This window comes from Protomyctophum bolini, assembly GCF_963924005.1.
Source record: "Protomyctophum bolini genome assembly, chromosome: 9".
Classification (NCBI taxonomy): domain Eukaryota; kingdom Metazoa; phylum Chordata; class Actinopteri; order Myctophiformes; family Myctophidae; genus Protomyctophum; species Protomyctophum bolini.
This window is the reverse complement of record NC_137870.1, coordinates 30768595-30792557: the sequence shown is the minus strand read 5'-3', so window position 1 is coordinate 30792557 and position 23963 is coordinate 30768595. Positions and strand designations below refer to the sequence as shown.

Genomic DNA, 23963 nt, shown 5'->3' with positions numbered 1-23963 from the left:
TCATTCGTCAAAGGACCTCTGACATTTAGGATGGTCGATTGTATGATTTGCTCGATCCACTTTTAACAACCTCAAGAAAGCGACGTCAAAGAATTTCGTAGCCTGGTTAACCACTCCTCCTTGAAATCGCATTTACTTTAATTTGTGTGGAGTCTGGTCCCTGTTAAGTACAGCGTTGACGGACAACCTTCAGCCAATCAGTGTAAAAAAAGAATCTTCCCCAGTCTCCAATCAGTGAACAACACGTCACTAGCCCGGAACACAGAACCTGATTGGGTCCAAAATCTGGACCCTGCTAATGCATGGTTGATTCGAGGAGGTAACGAAAAAAGTGACGTCATCTCCAGTCTCCAACCTAATCGTTAATAGGGAAGAGTATATGAGAGTATAAGAGTATATCACTCCTCTCTATATAACATTACTTGTTAGACATATTGCAGTCACTGTAGTATTTTGCTACTAATTAGAAGACATACATTGCGTATTGTCTATTGCTTTATTACTTTAATGGCCTGATTCTGTCTTATTGCTGCTTACAGCTATATTTATTATTAGTATGTTTGAAGGAGAGTGATTATACACACATCACATTAAAGGACTATAAATAAAACTAGTTCAAAATATGTATTTGACCGCTTGTATTAACTGATGAAAATTGAGATGCATCATATAATCTAATCGTTAACAGTTGAATCGTAAATGGGTTAAATCGTGAGGCCAACGCTCTGCATGTTCTGAGCCTTTTCCAGCTGCAATGATAAATGACCTGTTCTGGCTGCTGGGGGAGCTGTTGAGGGAATTTTCAATGAAGGCACCTGTTGTGTTGTGGCAACTCCGGTCATTGGCTACGTTTACATGGACAGTTAAATCCCATTAAAAGTTGTCATGTAAACACCATAAAAACTTAAATCGGAATGAAAATGGCCAATCTGATTTAAACTTAAAACTGATTCCATTTATTTTCCATTATTGAAACAATTTTGTACTCGTGTAAACACTCATTCGGAATGACCATTTCCCATGTAAACACGCAGCAAAAAACATTACTTCTGAATTAATTAATTCTGAAGTTTTCATTCTGTATGAAAAAGCCCTCATGTAACCGCAGCCAGTGTCTGGAGTTCATACGTGGAATAGTGGATATACCGGTACGTTTTTCTTGATCTCGGCTTGTTCAAATTCCAGCCTTTAAATTCACTTGCTTCAATATTTTAGATGGCTTTGGACTATTCGCTATTGCACAAAATAATTGGTATGGCATCTGTAAAGAATACAAGGTAGCTCGGATACTCCTGGAAAACTAGAAATTATGGAGGTTTTACTAAAACAAACTTCTCCCACTGTACACTGGTAAACCTGCAGATTCTGACTTGCATCGTTTCAAAATTCCACTGCTAAACAAAATATTTATATAAAGAAATAGTCAGTGCCTAAGCAAGCACCACGGTCCGCAGGGATAATTCAAGGTAACAGTCAAGGACATAGTGACTAAGCACACATTTTAGCTAAGATAGTGTATGAATGGAATTATACTGCATGAGTAGTGGCACTGGCAAGTAAGGTGATGAGGCTAAGCTGTGGTAACAGTAGTTGGTAAAATAATTTATGACCAGGAATTTGTACCATTAGGCGTAATAGTACCAAGTCCAGCAGCAGGAAGTAAGGAATGGTAAGAGAAGAACCGTGTTCACATAAGCACATACTTTATATGGCCATCGTAAGCTGATCTTATAGGCTATTGATTAATGCAGCACATCCCTGCGTGTATATGCATATACTATGTATGCATGATATAAACAAACTGTACGTCTGGGGAAATAACAAGGCATCCAAATATGGTAAATACATAATTCAGTGTTAATCAATAGACATGTAGAAGAGTGTGTTAGACCAAGAGGGGGATGTTGACAATGAGCGTGGGGGAACGGGGGTCACATTGGTTATCAACCCCAATGTGAGCTTTTTTGTTTTGCTGCTGTGCGACTGGTCTGAGCGACCGGTGCACAAATCAAGGTGAGCGGGGGAGTGGTGGGGAGCGGGGCGGATCAATGTGAGCGGATAGCGAGCATGACAACAGCCCCCCTGGAGCAAGGAGCGGCATATACCCCCGCTCCACTCTGCACACACTAGTGTTATTACTAGGCATGTAACGATATATCGTATATCGATATTATATCCCGACGATATGTATCGATTTATTAAAAATGAAAATCGATTCAAAAAGAAAAACAAAATATATTTTTAGGGGGGCTAGTGTGTGATGTGTGTGAAATGTGAGCTGTAATCATATTCCATCATATTCACGTGCTTTTGGAGAGAAATGAGACATACTCCATGCAGTCACTTTCAGTAGTAGAGGCCTGCAGAGGGGAGCTGTATGTGTCTGTGACTGCCCAGGTGATGGTCGTTATTGATACATCAAGGAAGGCAATTATGTTTCTGCACTGTCAAGTTGAGTTGAGTGAGTTGAGTGTATCGTTACATGCTCTGTTATTACCGGTAACTGCGTTAACCCATTTTGGGGCGGAAAAACATTAAACATTGTTATAATTTAGCTATTGAAAAATAGCAGATCTGCAAGCTCATAGCGTGCCACCTAGTCGCGCTACGAGCTTGTAGATCTGCTATTTTTGAAAAATCGTTAAAATGTGCCTCAAATCTTTCCGAAAATTGTCATGATTTAGAAAACTTTTTTTTTTTAATTTCTACGTCATGCCTGAATGGGTTAAGGATGGATATGTCAGTCCTTCCACCACTATTCAAAAACATGATTACATGAAAACTACTGGCTGGATTGAACCACCCTACTGATTTTGGATGAACCACCCTACTGATTTTGATGACCCTATAATGGCCTTTCCTCAAGTGCCACCCTTGGACTAAAAGGTCCACTTATATCTCAGAATCTAACACTTTCATGCTCCCTGGAGAATGAACCATGTAATGAACTACTTAATATTCACCAAAACCAGACCAGGACTCCCACCATGGAACTCGGGCAATCAATTCATACTTTTGCAATGACTATAAATGGCAAGTATTTCCTATACAGCAAGTATTTCCTACAGCTTTAAGTCCAAAAATCTGAACTAACCCTTTAACTCAAGGTTATTTTCAAGCAAGTACTGTCTCTTTGAATGAAGCTTTCACTAATCACATAAAAGATAATGGCAGATCTGTGGAAACAACTGCTAATATATGATATGTCTGTTAGCATAGCTAGAATGAACATGAATGGACATGTTGGCTTCACTACAGTATGAATTGCACAACCCTTAAAAAGAGTGAGTATAAGGTTCCAACAGAGAGAGATACTGCTGCAAGCATCAATTGGGCCTGGCCTTGTATTGACTTTTCTTTTTCTCTCCGGCTCATTATTTGAGTGGTTTTGACAGTTTGTTGTTGGATCTACAGTACCAGTTTTGATGATGAAACACAATGTCTTTCCATTTTAATAGAGTCTCTGTGACCGCAGTCTTCTCTTGAGTCATTGTGCAATCAAGTGTCCCCATTTGTTGCTACTGTATCCACCGAAGAACAGCCTGTTTTTCTTTAGATCAGGAGTAGACAGTGAAAACCTCATGAATGTACCCAGTGCATATGACATTAATTATGTATGAACAATTGGTACTGATATATATTAGTTTTGGCTATATTGCTGCCTTTTTCCAACTAAACTACCAGGCGTCTCTCATTAACTGCTCTATTGTTAGCACATCAGAGACAGGTATAGAATGTTAAACGGGGGCGAAGTACCCGTTTAAAATGCCGTTTTATGCTGCAGCATCGCTGGCACCCAAGCTCTGGTGTTCGCCATCTTTCGTGGCTGGCTCTGAGGTTAAGATAATTCAGGGTTTTCTTAACTACGGTAGGTATAGCGGTCTCAAACAGTCCGGTGAGATCGACCGGCTGCCTTCAATACTCTTCCCAACCATGACGTTATAGTCAGGCAGGCAGCCCAGGTAGCCTGAAAAATGTTCCCCATGTGTTAGCGCCCTCGGTTTATGAATGAAATAGAACTTGAATGGTCTCAACGGGTGTTGTTTATTCTTCAGGTACAGTTGAAGGTTGTTGAACACCGTGAAAACTATAAAACAGAATAAATACTTTAAGAGTCATATAGAACATTTCATAGCTTTCAATAAAATCAGTGCATTTGGGTTAATCACTTTTGTACAAGTCAACAATAAAAATACTTAATTTATAGTTGATCCTAATCAGTGATTCAATAAACAACCAAGCAGAACATGACGCAAAGGCACCACAAACAAAATAAACCAAACAAACAAATCAAAAGGTAAGTCTGTACCTCACTCCGCTAACTGAGGGGCTAAGGGTTGAATCGAATGCCACCTTGAACTTCATAACAATCTTGGGATAATACTTGGCACAGGACACAGCAAAGGCAGGCACTGTAAACAATATAAACGGCTTTACATTAATACTGAATCTACAAAACTATATACTGAATCTACAAACCATGTCAACAATGTCAGATCAACTGGGTTAAACATGAGGTTGCAAACAAACAAGTCTCCTACCATGTGGCTCTGCTGCTTCCACATGCTGTGTCTCACTCTGACTGAGTGTCTCTGAGGTGAGTGAAGCCAGCATGCTTCAGATATATATATATACACCAACAAGAAGTTTCACAATAAAAGTACCTAGGGTCTACAGGAAGTGTCAAAATAAGACAACACAAGTAAACAAAGAAAAATAACAAACTTCAAAGTAAAGACATTACTGAAGTTAAATGAACCAACTGACACCGGCAGTTACACTCCCACCAATCAGGTTATACCAAAACAAACATAACATGATTTAAAAACCATAGTTCCCCAGAGTCAAAAGGTGAGGAAGGATCTTACATTAATAAACAATATTATAATCTTGTCAGTCTTTCAGGTGGGTGGTTTTCTTCTTGCCAAGGAGCCAAAGTTAATGCTGTAGTTAGCCGAAATATGTCTGTAATGGCAGGGACTGGACTTAAGGGTTTGTTGCTCATAGACAGTTGGGTTTTCCTGGGATTGGGGAGGACCGGGGCATGTGGCTTCAAACGGAACAGGAGGGATAATGGTGAGGCTCTTCATCTTAGCCGGTGGGAGAGCAGGATGGCTCCCCTCATCAATGGCTCCCGATCTCCAAGGCTCTCTGGCCGATTCAGTTTATTTTCTCACTGGTTTCTTCTTATGCTCTAGTTTATGTTTAACAATGAGGGCAGCTCTACCCACAAAACTACTGCTCATGGCCAACTCCTCAGGGGTGCCCAAGTCACTCTCCTGCTCTTTTGACTGCTGTGAGCTGTCCTTTAACTTCTCTACATTCAATGTCTGCCTGTCGCTGAGAAGCTGCACAGAGTTAACATCCTGCGATACATAGCAGTTTTCATGTCTCCCTTCACCAATGTCTGGTTCCAACACCATCACCACATTGGCAGATGGAGTTGGCATTTCTCTTACTGGGATTTGGTTTACCCACCTTCGGTTCTCCTGATCAGTAGGGTTATCTGTGGGAGTTGACTCTGCTGCCATTTCTCCCACTGTCACAATTTCTCCCACAATCTCCTGACCTTTTGGGTTTGAATTAGGGTGGGGGCGTAATGTGGTGTTAGTAGGAGCAGAGGGTGGGTTGTTGCAGTGCTCGGAAGCACCTTCGAAATGTTTGTAAACTCGAAGCCGTGCTGCTGCCATTTTGATGTCTTTTTGCGCTTTAAGTTGCTGTAGTTTTGTCTCTACCTCTTGGATCTCCTGTAGTGCCATGGCCGCTTCCTGTGTGGCGGCGAGATCCGCTTCTGCGTCTGCTCTTTTGGATGAAGTGTTGGATTGATGGCTGGAGATGGAGTTCGAGTTGTCGCTGCTTAATATGGAAGGGGTCTTGGGATGGGTTCCACGGGACTGCACACGGTATTTGTCTGCTGTGTCAGAGGCAACAGTTTCTGTGTTCGTGTGTCCGAAAATTGAGCCATGATCTTCTTTATTCAAGGTCATCCTGACTGTGAATTTAGCGACCGGTTCGTTGAAAGGTTGATCAATGGGTTTTAAATGTTTCTCCACAATTTCGGATATGTCTGAGGTAATAGTACCACAGACGTCCATTTTCGTCACAATATCAGGAGTGGGGGTGCCGTTGCGTTGAATTGATTTATAGCATTCATAAATTGCAGTGTGTTGGGTTTGAATAGTCTTTTTTATCTCCCCGAGATCCTCCCCTGAACAAAATGTTTTTAACTCTGTTCGAATGGTTTTGGCAGATTGCGCCCAGGTTTTATATGCTTTGGTAAATGCCTGTTCGTATTTCCTTATATTTTCATCATGCATTATTTTACCCTTTTCTGTAAATGTTTTTTGTCGAGTGCTTGATTTTGCCAGTGGTGCACTTTCCTCTCCAGGTTCATGCGTGGAAGTGGACTCCTCTGCCACCGTCTCAATTTCTCCCACTGGTCTCCTTCCAACCGTGGTTACCAGGCATTTGTCCACCAACTCACACCACTCTGTGGTCAGGATGATAGAGGCTTCCATTTTCTTAAAAATTATTTCAGGAGTAGCAGTGCAGTTACGTTGAATGGATTCATAAATCTCACTTGTTGCATTATGTTTGTTCAGAATATCATGTTTCATCTTATAAAGTTCCTCTTCTGAGCAAAGTGTCCTTAAGGCTCTTTTAACTTCTATTGCTGTTTGCGTCCAGGTTCTATAGGCCTTAGTGAATGCCTTTTCAAGTGTTTTTACTTCCTTCTGTATTTTAGCTGCGGTCTCTTCAGAACTCATCAGCTGCTGCATATTGGCTGCCATCTTATCTGGGCTTGACATTTGTTTGGTTATATGGCGTTTGCTCACTTATACTTTGGGTTTTAGTCTGGGTTTTTCAATAACTTTACGAAGCCCCACAGACTACCACTTAAACCCCCAAAGTAATTTTATCAAACGAAGAACTAACCGAACAAATAATTGTAAGTTATAGAAATGTCCACTTTAAGTTTCACTTAAATATCTAAATGCAGCATGAATAATTCTGAGTTTGACATTAAGTATGTTAGACCTGTGCAACACAGCCTTCAAATCGCTTCATATCAGAAAATGCTTCTTTTGTCCCTTTTTTTGTTTCCTTTATCCATTTTATAATTTTTTGTTTCCTTTTTTTAATTTTATAATTTTTGTTTCCTTTTTTAATTTTATAATTTTTTGTTTCCTTTGCCGGGTTTGCAACTTAATGTCCTTTCTTCAGTCCAAGAGGAGAAGGAGGCTACCTGTTAGAAGTCCTCTCTCACTGCATAGGTTACTGTGGTGTGACAATGACAAACTTGTGGCTGTAGGCTGGTGACTTGAAGAAGCACTGGGTGGCTGTAGGTGAGATGGGTCGACGTTGAGTTGCTTCAGGGTTGAGTTTTCACTGTTAGCGCCCTCGGTTTATGAATGAAATAGAACTTGAATGGTCTCAACGGGTGTTGTTTATTCTTCAGGTACAGTTGAAGGTTGTTGAACACCGTGAAAACTATAAAACAGAATAAATACTTTAAGAGTCATATAGAACATTTCATAGCTTTCAATAAAATCAGTGCATTTGGGTTAATCACTTTTGTACAAGTCAACAATAAAAATACTTAATTTATAGTTGATCCTAATCAGTGATTCAATAAACAACCAAGCAGAACATGACGCAAAGGCACCACAAACAAAATAAACCAAACAAACAAATCAAAAGGTAAGTCTGTACCTCACTCCGCTAACTGAGGGGCTAAGGGTTGAATCGAATGCCACCTTGAACTTCATAACAATCTTGGGATAATACTTGGCACAGGACACAGCAAAGGCAGGCACTGTAAACAATATAAACGGCTTTACATTAATACTGAATCTACAAACCATGTCAACAATGTCAGATCAACTGGGTTAAACATGAGGTTGCAAACAAACAAGTCTCCTACCATGTGGCTCTGCTGCTTCCACATGCTGTGTCTCACTCTGACTGAGTGTCTCTGAGGTGAGTGAAGCCAGCATGCTTCAGATATATATATATACACCAACAAGAAGTTTCACAATAAAAGTACCTAGGGTCTACAGGAAGTGTCAAAATAAGACAACACAAGTAAACAAAGAAAAATAACAAACTTCAAAGTAAAGACATTACTGAAGTTAAATGAACCAACTGACACCGGCAGTTACACCATGGCTTCCTGCATGATGAGTGAATCATGTAATAATGAACCACATGGTTTTGCACTCATGCTTTGTTTTCATCACAGTGTGAAACATCCGCATTTCACTGAAACCCCTCACATGCCTTCTGAAGGGGTGCAGACGTTGGTCCGACGTGCAACAGTCCGACACATGCGTGGCTGGTTAAGACTCACCCGTGGCTCCCGACATGCGTTGCTCGTTAAAAACTCACCCGTGGCTTCCCTGTTAGGTTAGGCCTCACTCACACCTTTCGATCTAGCATACAACATTGATGCATGCTAGATGTAAACAAAGGGTAAGTGTCATGGCCGCCCCAATGCATTTCCAATGGAAGTCACATGGTTTGACAACATTTTTATTGTACGGCTTTCGGCTGTGTTTCGACTGCCCCCCTCCCCCTCATACAACAAAAATGTTGTGTCAAACCATGTGACTCCCATTGGAAATGCATTGCGAGCTTGCATCAGTAAACAAGTCTCATGCATCAGCTATACATCAATCTGTTGTGAAGGTGTGAGTCAGGCCTTAGTGTGTCGGAAAACAAACGTATGCTGCACCCCCTTCTGCATTCTTCACTGCGTAAGGAAATTGGAATTAAGATATACGTTTTGACAGTTGTTAACTTCTGTGTACCGGATTAATTATTGGTCTCAAGAATCTCAACCTGGTTACAGAAGTTTGAAGAAGAATGTTGGAATGTTTTCTCTTGTCTCTTTCAGAATCCACCTCTGGTATTGCTTCTTCACAGTCTGTCAAATAATGAGGGAGACTGGAGTATTCTTCCTCTGCTACCATAGTAAGTGCTCCAAAATGTGTGAATGAGTTCATATTAGGGCCGATTCATTTTAGAACCGAATAAAAGTCGGTTCGGCTCTGTAGAGCCTACAATGTGACGTCATTTGAGGTTCGGGGGGGGGCGGGTACCGTCCTAAAGTCGTCTCTTCGGTGCTACTGAAAATTTCTGACGAGCCGAAATCATTTCGGCACTACAGCGCAGAAACAATTCCAACAATTCCAACAATGTAGGGTGTTGGGTTTCTTTTATCAGTGACGGGTCCATTGAACAATACTCAGTCACTAGAATAGATCATCATTACTAACAATGTAAATCCTTCTTCCCATGATGCATGACTGTCCTGTTGTGAGAGTGAGCCTATTGGTTAAGATGACCCACTTTGTCTCCCAGTAATCCAAGCATATACATTATGTTGATTATAGGCCTTATAAATAAACATGTCCATATCCAATTCATAATTTTGATCTTATTCCAAAGTGGCGTCTGGAACTGTTTTCCATCACACAAGTGATTAAAACACACACTCTGAGCCTATACTGTACATACATAGGCTTTGAACTACTGTAATGGATCATTTATTTATTGTTCATCTAATATTTGTTAACTGACTGTTGTTAGATTTATCGCAGAAAAGACTGCAGAACACAGTCACACACTTTGATGTACTGTACATTGGATATTGATTTTCATATTTGATACTTATATTTTATTTATTATTTATTTTGATCTTCACCAGACCAAAACCAAAGCGAAAACCAATCAATCATGTTTTTGCTCCTGTCTGTGTGTGTTTGTCTGACCGCAGCTAGTCTCGCAAACTACTATACTGGTCAGCACCACATGGTGCATGACGCCAGTAGTCTAAGGAACTTAAAGGGCCTTATAGGAATTCAAAGAAGTTCATAGTTTGATAGCAGGTGTATGTGTTATGGAGACAGTCAGTAAGTACCAAGGTCAACACACTACAGAAATTCGGAATCACAGCCTGCCTGTTTCAGATACCACACGTTAAAATATATTAATTCATTTTGTTTGTCTATTTATTAACAGCTAATGTAGTCTTACCGTGCAGTGCATGAAAAACCCTGTCCGGACTGGTGATAAATGATAATGATGTTAAAGTTAAATTAGTTAGATACTGTTTCTCCCTCTAACATTTCCCTATATTTTAGTTTATTGAAATAATGCCTATGCTTCCTAGCCTACTGCCTACTGAAATTTTTGCTCCTGAAACGATCGATTATTTGCATTGAGAAAACCCGTAATTGACATGCCTCTCAACAGGTGACAAGCACAGCTTGCCAGTCCTTGGTCTGGCAGCGTGGAGTGGGTGGGGCTTAGCGAAGGGTCCATTTCAAACTCAATTTTAACCATAACCATAAATAACCATTTTAACTCATTGAAAACACACATATTGTCCTTCTAATGTGTAATTGTTTTAATTTCTTTTGTTTTATTTGTTTATAGAGGGTATGCGTGTGACATCATCATACCCGGAAGTTATGCGGGAATGCCTACTGAGTGGAAAATAACTATTTTCTGGCCTTGACAGCCCATACATCCAAACAGAAAGGTCCTATTTTATTGCATTAGACGATATTAAGCGACATTAAACTCACTTTTCCACTCACTTTGCCACTCGATTTGCCACTCGATTTCCCGTTCACTTTATGCATGCTCATACCCTCTATTTAAAATGTTGAGGTCAAGGCTATTAACAAGTGCGGCAAGAGCTTTGGGGAGGCTGAAGTGACACTCGAGGTTCTGAAGTACGTGTCCATAGACAAGGATTGATTTTATCAATCAAGCATAGACGTCTGGAGAGATGCCAGAGCTGTGGCCTACAATGATCATCGTTCCAATACCAAAGACAGACCAAAACGGACAACTACCCTGGCATCAGCCTATACGTTTTCCAAATCAGTGTTGTCAGTACTGCTGTATAGGGCTGAAACATGGACACTCATAAAAGGGCCCTGGATGGTGTCTGTCTACACAAAAATGCTACGAATGTCACTTGGTGTCACTGTGGACCACATCAGAAACGTGGACCTCCAGGGTCATAGACCCTGTGAGAAGGATGAGTCTACGTACCTACACTGCACTCTCATAGTGTAACTTTTAAGGGCAGCTTTCACAAAATAATCTCACCCACTCCTTTATGGTGTAAACTTCTGATGTGACGATGAAATTGAAGTTTATCGTCTATAATAATACAACAGACTTCTGTTCGTTCATCTATGTTTTATTAGAGAGTAATTGATATTTGTTGTTACCTTTGTTTGTTCCACCCAGCTTTTCTAAATCATTCGGGCAAAACTCCTCCTGGATAATTTTTCTTGAGGAAGAAACCAATGTGAAGTTGTCCAAACTGGTTGAGGTCCTCACAAAGTTTGACTGGAGAAAAGTGAGTATGCTCTCCACTACCTTGCATCTCTCTCTCTCTCTCTCTCTCTCTCTCTCTCTCTCTCTCTCTCTCTCTCTCTCTCTCCAAAATGAAGTAGAAAGTAATTGGCCCTATTTGTAGTATAATTTTGGCTTCAAGTTTCAGAACCTCTTCTGACTTTCACAGCTCATTCAATTAATTGAGGAAAAAATCACCATTCTATCATCTCAGAAAATCTTGACATCTGAAAACAATTATAAATGTGAATTTAAGCACATGCAAATTTAGCTGATTTTACTTCAGACCTTCTTAATCAGAACTCCTCAAAGGGGGTGTGGGAGGCAGTGCTCTCAGCATGCTCCCAGTATTTCATTCAGCACTCATCTCAATTAAGGGATGTCCCCGTTGTCATGAGGACAATAAAAATTGCACCTGTGCAAACTGAGCGGTGGAACTATACTTGTATTGTTATACTGTAGTTACTGTGTGTTATACTAGTTACATAGTGACTGTGTGTTATAATTGTGTGTGTGTGTGTGTGTGTGTGTGTGTGTGTGTGTGTGTGTGTGTGTGTGTGTGTGTGTGTGTGTGTGTGTGTGTGTGTGTGTGTGTGTGTGTGTGTGTGTGTGTGTGTGTGTGTGTGTGTGTGTGTGTGTGTGTGTGTGTGTGTGGTGCCTTGGAATGCTTTGGAGCCAAGCACAATTGTTAACTTAACAGATTAGTTAGTTCAGATTTTTTTTACCGTAAGCTGTATGAAATACTTTCCATTAATATAGTGGTTGCAACTGTATTAATTGATTGCCCGAGTCTCATGATGGGAGTTCTTCTCGGGTTTTGGTCAATATTAAGTAGTTTCGGTCATTTTGTGGGGGGCACTGGGGCCAGGCAGTAAAAGTAGTCCATGTGATAGAGGTGATGTCAAAGTTGAACGAAAGTTGCGCTAATATTTTAGAAATAGGTCAACAATACAAATTACGTTAGTTTTGTGAATTAATTTACTTTTACTGCATGGCCCCCTGTGCCCCCCACAAAATGACCGGAACTACTTAATATTTCACCAAAACCAGAGCAGAACTCCCACCACGGAACTCGGGCAATCAATTAATACAATTGCAACCACTATATTAATGGCAAGTATTTCATACAGCTTAAGTTAAAAAATCTGAACTATCCCTTTAAGCAGCTGCAGGGTCAATAGGTCCTACTCAGACAGGGCACACACACACACACACACACACACACACACACAGGCACACACACACACACACACACACACACACACACACACACACAGTCACACAGTCACACACACAGCTGTTCATTGGAGACGGTGTGCCACTGCTCAAAAATAGCAACTGAGATACAAATATCTGGGACAATTCTGGGACAGTAGAAACTTATCAGAGATTAATTATATTAGGTTTATGAGTCATGAAATAAATGCAATTTTAAGAAAGAAATTAGATTACATTAGAAATATGTGAGGTGGCAAAGGCCCCTTGCTCTACTGTATGTCGCGTGAGTACTCCAAATGTGTGTATCCGACACACAAAGACAGAAATATGCAGACGCATTTTTCTTCTTAAAAAAACAAAAACAATGTTACTGACACCACCTGCACAGACCCAAAAACTGCATAGTTCGCCATGAATGGATATAAATAACCCATAAACATAATTACTGGAGTGTTGTGACTCAGCTCCAGTAATTAAACCTGTCAATGAGAAGTTTGAGAACAGTAACGAAGTGCAATATCATATTTCACTGATTGTGTTGCTCTGGATTCTTTGTCTGAACTTAATCTCTGAGTGAACAACACAGCCAACGTTTTCCTGCATATGGATGTTGCATGACTCCAGTCAACCCCAGTCAGTGCAGGGCCTCGGTTGGCGAAACATTCTCTGTGACATAATTGACTGGCCTTTGGTGGACAATTCAATAAGTCAATTTAAATAAGTGCTAATTGAATCAAATCAGACAAATTTGATCATCAGCTCATAATCAAGTCACCATCTGATTTGGTCTATACTTCGGTCTATACTTCCCTATTAAATAAAGCATACATACAGTCATACATACATAAATAATAAATAATCACAGTTGAGAAAATACAATATAAAAACATTCCACAAGTTATAATATAGTAATAACCGTGGTTCTCAAAGTATTGACCATTTAAAAATAGCTGATCTACAAGCACGTGTGTGTGTGTGTGTGTGTGTGTGTGTGTGTGTGTGTGTGTGTGTGTGTGTGTGTGTGTGTGTGTGTGTGTGTGTGTGTGTGTGTGTGTGTGTGTGTGTGTGTGTGTGTGTGTGTGTGTGTGTGTGTGTGTGTGTGTGTGTGTGTGTGTGTGTGTGTGTTTTTTTTAAAACATTTTAGCAACACAAATCTTGAACGAGGGGGTACAACTCATGTTGAGATGGAGGTTCCAGCCCAGGCCAAATACTGTACATAATCATTTGGGAGACTTTGATGTGAAAAAGTTGCACTATTTCCATTTATCAGGAGTTGTTTCTTGGTAAGCCCCTCCATGATGAGGAATCAACAATCATCCATCACTATGCCTTTGCAGAGAATCCCTCTGTCTTCAAATACCCTGATTTTGCTGCTGGTTGGGCCTTAAGTATCCGCCTTGTTCAACGGTGAGTACATATATAATGTCTCTGATTTCCATATTTTGTTTGGTGTTTAGTTTTGTTCATCTTCTAACGCTCATGGTTTTCTTTAGATTTGCAGTACATACTACATATGCACAATGTTATCAGGAATGGGTGCCAATCAGTGATTTGTTATTCCAGGCTTGCAACCAAAGTGCGTGATGAGCCACTTAAATCTGACTTTACCATTGACCTGAAACATGAGGTAAGATTGTGTGCGTGTGTGATGATTACATCTAGGCCCTGTCTTGTTTTTAACATCTTGATATAGCTTCAAGCTCTTCAATCAATTGCTCAAGCTATTTTCCCATTTGTCACATTTAAGCCAACACCAGTCTAATTTATTCGTTCATCAACAAGAGTATCATATTCATCCAACCTTGAAGTAAAATCTCATTACTTCCTGCAATGGTCGTGTTGCAGCGTACATCGTAATATGTTTTCATTTCTTAAAGGGGAACACCACTAATATGGGGTTTTACATAAAGTCAACAGACTTCAGATTCCCAGAGGAAGAGGATTACTGAAGAAAAGGCAGCGATCCGAGCACTCAAAAAGGTCAAAAAATTAGGAGAGGGTGGATAAAAATCAAGGTACTTAGTTTCAAAAGCCAACATGTTTCGACTCACAAAGGAGTCTTCATCAGGGCATGCCCTGATCATCAAGGACACTTATACCTGCCCTGATGAAGACAGCTCCTTTTAGTCGAAACATGTTGGCTTTTGAAACTTTTTCTAATAAAGTACCTTGGTTTTTATCCACCCTCACACCCTCACTTACGGAGCTATGTGTGTGGGTGGCTGGCTGGCTGGGTGGGTGGGTGGGTGCGTCTGAGCACGAAAACAGCATGGCTGTTTTTCACCACCCGTGCGCAACCTAACACACACAAACACACACGCACATATTAACTGTATATACTGTATGGTGATTTTGGGTGTGCCAGTACAGTACAGTACAGTATAGGGTACAGTAGAGCAGTGTTTCTCAACCTATGTACCGCAGCACTTTACTGTGCCGTTTGATATGTCCAGGTGTGCCGCTTGATTTTACAGAATGTAACACAAAGTTAGTGTTACTTTCTGTCAAATCAGGCGGCACATTAACCCTCCCCCGAAAGCAATATTATAGCTACTGGGCTGCAGGCTTCCTATTGTTGCGTCGTTGTTGTGTCACGTCTAACCATTAGACGTGCGATAAAAAACAACACGGAACAATAGACTCTAATGACCCTCGGCCATTGAAATGTTAATGCTAAAGAGATGCATCCAGAAGACGCTATACATTTCGCTGAGTTCGCTCCCTCAAGAAATACTGGAGCGCGCAGAGCGCATATGCACGTAGAGCAGACACATACAGTCCTACATGTCCTGACCCAAACACTATAGGAGGTAAAGTAAACGTGACGTTGTTGTGGTTAAACATAATGTGCCACGAAAACTAGCTGTCCAAAAATAGCTGCCCATAGTTGTCCAACCATATGATCGTCTCGTTCGGCCAACAACATACAGTATATATCCCTCCCTCCATGAAGCGCAGTGATGCCTGATTTACACGTGTTATGCTTGCATGCTGAAAATGGCTGATCTACAAGCTCACAACGCGTTGCGGACGCAATGCGTTGTGAGCTTGTCGATCAGCTATTTTCATGCAGGCTGTGAGAACTGAGACCCTTCACAATAAAAGCATGCAGCTTTTACAAGTTGGCAATAAAGACAAGCAAAAGGATTAAGAATTAGTTGGCATTTCACATTGCATATGAGCATTTTTTTCTCCCAAATGTATTTAAAAAAATATATAATAAGGAATTCATTTGGATAATGGTAATGGAGATATTTTAAAAGTTGTCACTTTATTAATCCCAACACTGTATGTACCGGTATGTATATAGATAGGCCTATACACACTGTATATCTAGGTGTGCCCCGAGATTTTTAGGCTATGAAAAGTGTTCCCTGGGACAAAAAAGGTTGGGAAACACTGCAGTAGAGGGACCCCCACACGCCACACGGTAACTCTGTCATTTCTCAACCGTTTCGGACGAGGGGCGGCTCGCCGGAATCGGGCCGGCACCCTGGGTGCGTTCCCCCACCCCCCTTCCCGGGTACCCCCGCACGGAGTTGCACCACTCACTTCACACGGGTGTGACTTTTTTGATTGCTCGAATCGCCGCCTTTTCTTCAGTATTCCTGTCCCACTGATCTTTGAAGCACCTGTTTTGTTGTGCACCTCCATCGAGCACCTGGTTGATTTTCTCTTTGGAAGAGGATTACTGTTATATTTACAATGACGACAAAGACGTGCATGTCCAGCTGAGCTTGTTATCATGGCAACAATTTCCATCCCTACAGGTTGCATTGTATATATGGGACAATGGGAAAGGGCCACATCTTACTGCTGTCCCTGAACTGTGCACTGACCAAGAGGACTCTTCTAAAGCCCAGCACTGTGCTACAACTCTCAGCAGCCTTCCTCCACTGTGTGTGGGTACCACAATGCTTTTTGAGCTGTCAATGGAAGAATAATAACATTTGAATAGTGGGCTTAATCGAATGTAAACACAGTGGTATTCAGTGGTATTTACAAGAACATATCATTTACATAAACAAGCAGAAAACATTATTAATGTAGTGTATATTAATGCTCTGCCTTATGCCCAGTGAAAGAGACACAGTCTTAACACTTACATGCGTATCTGCAAAATGTCCGGTAATATCTTTAGCTACAGAGACATACACAGCATAGCACAATGACTCAATGCACTCACGGCATCACGGTAGGCTATTTGAGAATATTTATCAGGAATAGCGCCCAGTGAACGATAGGGCCATAGGTCTAAAACATATTTCTCCCTCTATTTCTATACATACCTACCATATCATTTTACTCCTTTTCAATGTTTTTTCTATTTTTGGGATTGTCATAGGTGTAATTTTCCCAAAATGTCTAAAACAAGCTATTTATAAGCAATTTTAACAACTTGTTAAAATAGCTTATAGAATTGCTATTTTAGAAAATCATATAGTATTTAGAGCTTATAAGTGGAAAGGTTTCGACAGCACCTGTTTCATAACCTGTTTCTTCTCACATTTTGGGTGCAGTGTTTTCATCTTGTTTTTTATTATATTTTAATCTCCCTCTGCTTTTTCATGAAGGGAGCCCCTGTTAATAAAGAAGATATTTTTGTGGCTGTGAAAACATGCAAGAAATTTCACAGTGAGAGAGGTGAGTTATAGACAAAACTTTGACCAGTGAAAAAACATTTGATTCCCACATAGTGTTTGTTATTGTACAGATCCATTTGGGTAATTAATTAATTGTTAAAGTATAACACTGAGGATTCTATTGTACATTAAGCAAATATTGATATTGATTTAAACTAGCAGTTGTGAAATTAATCCAGATTGGGCAACTTCGTGGCCTATTTCTTGCCTAGCATTAATAAATCATACAAAGAAGCTGCCAGAGACGGGCAGTGTGTGAGCTCCCCAGTCACGCACATCTGCTCCCTTTGACCCCGGAGCTCTCGGCAGAGAACAATGCGCTTATTTACGAGGGTGTCACTCATAAGTCATAACCTCAGACACTTGTGAATTTGCTTGATACTGCTGGTGTGAATACAGCATTACAGCTGCATCGTGCTATATTTTTGATAATGAAGAGTCCTGAAAATAATATGTGATGGCGTTAAGGTTTCTGACTCCAACCACTACTGTTACTACTTTTATTCACTCTAAATGATACTGCTCATTCGTTCTTTTTGATTATTTTGCAAGGGGAAAAATGCTTTATTATTCTCTTTATTATAATATGACAAAATATTATATAAGAGAAGCAATATTTTCAGTAATTCACTATTGCGAGCAAAGCAGTCAAAAACATTTGAATTCCTGCTGTTTTATTTTACTCTTCCTTGTTACTAAAATGAAACACAGTCTCGTGAATTCACGTTATCATCTGCAGACCAGTCTGGCCCCAATCGATGGGTGGGCGTTTTGCAGTAACCAAAAAGTGGAAGAACCAGTCAGCATGCGAGAATCGCCCACGCATCACTTGGGGCCAGACCGGTCTACAGAAGACACATGATAATGTGAATTCACACGACCCAGAAGGTTCACCAGGCTATGAAAACATAGGGGTAGCTGTCATTTACATTCCTGCCCTCATTTACAGTATGTTCCAAGTCTGGCCCAGTACAAACATAATTGATACAGTACATTGCCGATGCATTCTTTATCATAGCCTTTCCCCACAACATTAAAACATTGACTCATCACATACACCACACAGACACAACGATGGAGGGAGAATTGTGCTCCATTGAGCACCTCTTTTGTGTTTTGTTTTTGTTAATCTGATCAATGACAAGTAAATGAGAGGAATCATTATGCAAATATAATTAACACTATTCTTCAAATATCAAAGCATTATTGCATTATTTATAATTTGGTATCTCTGGGTAATACATTTCCGCTAAATGAGAAAAGATATTGCAGGCTCAGAGGAATGTGAAAATGATCACCAAATGCAAATGTAATGTTGTTTATAACTAATGGCAATGATTATCTGGTATCTAGATTTGAATCTAGAACTGTCATCTTGAACATTCATTGGTGATTTGGTGGGGTGGCATTAATCAAGTAGTCAAGCATTCCAACTAATTTATGTGCATTAATGACCCTTTATGTACTCACTGATTAATATCTAGTTTGCGCTTACTCCTTGGTTTGTCTGTTGTGCAAGTTTTGCCTTTACTTTGTTGCTGTGCTGTAGTCCCAGTGGTGAAGAAGACCTGGGAGAATGAGGCCACTTTTTTGGAGTACTACAGTGACCACGCTGATTCCTCTATACCAACCATAGACTTGGGAATACCTAATACAGAAAGAGGTAATTGATCTCGTTGTTGTCTCACCTACCCATTAGTGTTGCACATGTCATGTTCCTGGTCATTATTAACCCCATTTTGGGCATAGGTTTCTTGGTTTACATTTGAAACTTAACCGTGCTTTTGAGTTCAATTTGGATTAAAAAAAAAATCCAATAGTCACTTACTATCATCAATTCTTTTTGAGACATAGGCCTACAAGCATGAATCATGAGGGTATTGCTGTCATGATATTCTCAGTCTACACACGAAAGAAATATGTATCTTAATCATATTTGGTAAAACAATTGTAATTTTTAGCTCATATATTCAACTATCAATTGTCCGGCAGTGGCTCAGTTGGGAGAGCAGCTGTCTGGGAATCAGATTGTCCCCCGTTTGTTGCTCGGCTCAAATAAAGGATAAAATGATTGCTTCAAGTGACTTGAAAAATGTTTTGGGCAGAAAAAGAGGAAGGTTCTGAAAGAGAAAATGGAGGCGCAGTAAAATGTTAATTTTAATTGTTTTCGACCCACAAGAGAAAGGGGTAAATTGTTCCATCTTTTAAGATCAATTTTCATCCTGTCAATTAGTTTACCATTGTTCTCAATGTATTGAGCTAGAAGCAACGCCTAGGTTTTTGAAACCGTTTTGAGAAAGGTGGAATGGGAGCACACCAGTGGGGATGGATTTAGTCAGGTTGTTGATAGGGTAACATACGCTCTTTGGAATATTCAGTTTATAACCCGAGAAAACCTTTGGAGAATTCTCTGGAGATATCTCAGGCATCTGAGGTAGAGTGAGACAGAACAACACACTGCATGGCATCTGTCAGCAGGGAGTGTTGGGCGGAAGGAGTAGGACAAAGGCTCCAACAGTTACCTTAAATAATTACATGCATTTGTTAGTAAGCTAGATTTAACAATAGCGCCGTAATTCATATCAGAGGCTTGGGTGGATGGATGAATATGGATAGAAGTTTAGTGGTGAGACGGGATAATAAAATGAATAAGCAAAACCTCACTAGAATAAACTAGACAGTTGAAAGGGTGATGCAAAAACTGGAAATGAGATGTCAGCAGGTGTTTTATAATGTACTGTTAAATTACGGTATACAGTATAGTATGAATACATAGACTTTTGGAACCTGGCCATAAAAGTGACCCTAACTGCCATTCTGGAGAAATTCAATGAGCTCTGTTGACTGAGTGGTGTAAATGTACAGTAATCTTATCAAGGCTTGTAATGTTTTGTTCTCTTAAATGAAAATATTTTCAGCAAGTCACTAATTCTGGCTCAAATATCTCATAAGATGCCCTTTGTATGTGATAAACTGTTAATACTTTTGCCTCGATTACCATGATCTACAAGCTCACAACGAATCACATCATGACAATAGATAGATTTATCTATTAGTTGCTTTTGAAAGACCTATTTGAATTTGTTCATATCGATTTGTTGATATATAAGACATAAATACGGTAAATTGGTTAACCTTCACCTTCAGCAAGATTACCGGTTATTGGTTGCAAAATATAGTTTTTAATAGGCCTATATTTTTGGTTAATTGCCCACCCCTAGAATAGAAATTTTGAATTTTATACATTACTTATCATGCATGAGTCACTTATATCTGTCATAATGTGGAAGGTCCCAAGACCCCTCATTTAGTCAAAAGTTTCCCCAGCCAAAAGCTTTCAGCTTTCAGAGGTTAAGAGATTCCGTTTTTGAGTTGTCTGGTCTCACTCGTCCCATCCTATTATCATTCCCCAGTAACCTACAATATTGCAATTCAAAATGAGTGTGCAGAACTAGTCTGATGTGCCTCTAAAAGTATGTTTATTTTTTTATTCCTGTCAGCATTTCAAGGTGTCCAATGCTAACTTATTTTGTATTCACATTCTGAGAAAAACACCTTGAGGTGCCTTATAAATAAAACAGTAAGCCTCAGCATTCTTTGTGATGGTTGCCACCAGGGATTTCCATGTCTTGGCTCCTAGCTGAGTGTCTAGATATTTGGATTCTGATGGGTACCTTTCTCTCTGTTCCTTGTACTTGTTGAGTAGTTTCCACCCTACTGCTGTTCATTTCAGGCTGGTGGCGGAACATTTTGTTCCGTCTGGCCCAGCATGCCACACATACTTTAATAGCTCTTTGCTCTTCCCGGGCCCAGCATGCCGTACATACCTTATTAGTTCTTCAAGATGTCATATCAAGGGTGGTGCCTAGTGGCTCAGCCAGTTAGTGCACTTACTATATAACATGGTCATAGTGACTACTGAGCAAGAGGACCCAGGTTCAAATCCGACCCCGATCTAGTCTCCAATGTATCTCCTCTCCGCCTGTTTCTCTGTACTCCCCTGACTGAAGTAAAGCATAAAAAATATGTCATACAGCAGCCATTCCACATGCCAACACAGATTTGTCTTTTCTCTCTTTACTTTACTTTCCTCTCTTGTCTTGATGTTGGTTTAAATGAAAACACATCACAGACACAACATGCATCTCAAAGGAAATAACTAACATTAACATGTCATTTCTAGCCTAGCGCCCCTCAAAATAACTAAGAACAAGCATTTTACACAAAATGTTTACAGCATAAATAAAATAAATTATACATTTACCATGTACCATGGTACTTTTTACAACATTTCTACACACATTCTAAAAGCCAGGAATTGACCAAATTTATAAAGATGTTTAGTATTACTCTTAATCATCAGGGGTAAAGTTTTCTAGTATGCTTCTCCTTCATATCCTCATCATTTTTTGGTAAAGGCCACTAGGCCTTTGTTTTGAGGTTACTTGAGGGTACAAAGACTAAATGCAAGGCCATAAAATATTTAATACATATTCCAGTTGAATAAACAAACAAATGGATAAATAAATAAATAATAGGCCTAGCTTATTTCACAAAATAGGGCTAATACATTACTATTTACAATTTACCAAAGAGTTAGTGTACTCGTTTGAAGATGGGGATGGGGAGTCTAGTCAGGGCCAGGGGTATTTAAGATTTCAGAATCTCAACAAATGACAATGTGGAGGGAAATGGGGCAATGCAGGGGGATCCACTGTGGCCTTATAGTGCATATTGTTTTGAGGGGGCACGTTGGCCATGACATTTGTCAGCCTGGCTAATACGCCAGACTAATATCGCACGGGCAGGCTTTTTTTTGTTTTGCCAACGGCTGATTTGTGTCTGGCTTATTAGCCAGGCTAGACATTTATGGCCTCCATGAAATTCCTGTCCTGACATATCTGTGGTAAAACACAGATACTCTGCTATTTAGCCATAATAGCTTCTCTAATTTTCTCAATGAAGCTATTACAGCAGCTCATATATCAGCAACGTCCTTGATTCATTTGAACTTGGTTCAGTGCAGGATTAAAATGTACAGTAATTGATTAGTAAATTGCTTGTTTCCCCGTTTCGAAACCGAAATGCGGACAGTACAGTTAAATTAGATTATTTAGATTATTTAGCCTTGTACTAGTTCTGGTGTTGACTCTGAGCCATTATAAATGCCTTTACGTTATTTGACTTATTGATATTAGTGTTACAGTTTTTGCTTGGGCAGAGTGTGTGAGATTTTATATATCAAGACTTTGTGCAAGGTCTGCTAGTATTTTACTTGCAGGATAATTTATCTTCTTGATTTGGTCAATATCTGTTTCATTCCAAAAAGGCATTCTGTTGCGATCATATCTCCTTTTGCAGGACACTGTGGGAAAACCTTTGCCATTCTAAAGCGATATGTTACCGATGCTGTCCCAAAGACCAGCTGGCTTCTTATTGTGGATGATGACACACTCATCAGGTATCTTACATGCCATAAAATATTATGGCAATTTTTAGTAACTATCCTTCATTTTCCATAATTGTTTTTGTTTTCCGGCTAAAAGAAATAAGTTTAAAGTCAAACAAAGAACAATTTAGACAAAAGATATTTTAGAAAAATGTCACCATTCTGTAAAATATGTGAAATCCTAGGGATATAGATTTATTGGATGTTTCACATATCTAACATTTCACTTTATCTCTAGCAGATTGCTTTTCTATGTGACAGTGGATTTGCAATACTGTCAGAGAGAGGTGTGTGTGTGTGTGTGTGTGTGTGTGTGTGTGTGTGTGTGTGTGTGTGTGTGTGTGTGTGTGTGTGTGTTTGCGCGCGTCCGTGTGTGCCTCTGTGTCTGTACAGGCATCACTGAATGATGAGTTTATGATGAGTTTGATCTGTGCTTCTTGCAGCCTTCCCAGACTACGGGTCCTGCTAAGCTGTTATGAACCCTCAGAGCCTGTGTGTCTAGGGGAAAAATACGGCTATGGGTTGAGCCAGGGGGGCTACAGTTACATCACAGGAGGTGGAGGGTGAGTTACATGGCTCAGACACTCTGGGATTATCTCAATGAAAGAGGCAGATCCTCAGCAGAGGGACTTGTAATGAAATGCCCCGTGAATGAAAGTTAATTAATAATTGCCAGTACTAGATTAAGATATGCACTCTGAAAGGTGTAATTTAAATGTAAATGTCAGAATGTAAATGTCAAAGCAATACTGGAGAAGGCTTCCAGACAGGAAGTATTGCTGAATGTCTGCTTTCCTTTTATGTGCGTCTGTAGGCTGCAGATTCTTTTTTTGAATACCTTTGAGAGTAACATCAATAACTCTTGACATTTTACACCACTCCAGGTTTCCATTTTTATTAAAGCATTCTATTGTGGAAAAAGGATATCCTTTCACTTTGAGTGACATACGTACAGTATTTTCTGCCATCCCAAAGATTGCCTCCTCTAGCGCAATTACCTCACTTCGAGATGCATCAACATTCATCCGGGTGCGAAACTGCACAGTATTATTAGACTGAAACGACGCTTACTTCTCAGCTTGACTTCTATCATTTCACTCCTTATTTTCTTTCCTCCGCAGGGGTTTCCTGAAAATCAATAGACAATAAAAAATATTAATATAGAAGAATATCTACAGCAAAATGCATGCAGTATGACAGTGGTTCTCTTTGTGCCAAAGGGTGCCACAGGTTGAAAGTGATTTAAAAAAAATGTTTTGAGTTTTAGAATTAGCCTC

The 23963-nt window shown here is 39.9% G+C and overlaps 1 protein-coding gene across 2 annotated transcripts in view; it reads left to right on the top strand.

The window, feature by feature from the left end:
- b3glcta (beta 3-glucosyltransferase a) overlaps positions 1-23963 on the top strand; it is a 67732-nt gene that overhangs the window by 41775 nt on the left and 1994 nt on the right. For both annotated transcript variants that reach the window (XM_080772196.1, XM_080772195.1), the window contains exons 5-13: positions 8897-8973; positions 11269-11380; positions 13865-14001; positions 14158-14221; positions 16365-16496; positions 17169-17238; positions 18787-18900; positions 22599-22698; positions 23130-23249. In XM_080772196.1, coding sequence (XP_080628322.1) covers positions 8897-8973; positions 11269-11380; positions 13865-14001; positions 14158-14221; positions 16365-16496; positions 17169-17238; positions 18787-18900; positions 22599-22698; positions 23130-23249 — 926 coding nt within the window. The remainder of the gene's footprint in view (positions 1-8896; positions 8974-11268; positions 11381-13864; positions 14002-14157; positions 14222-16364; positions 16497-17168; positions 17239-18786; positions 18901-22598; positions 22699-23129; positions 23250-23963) is intronic.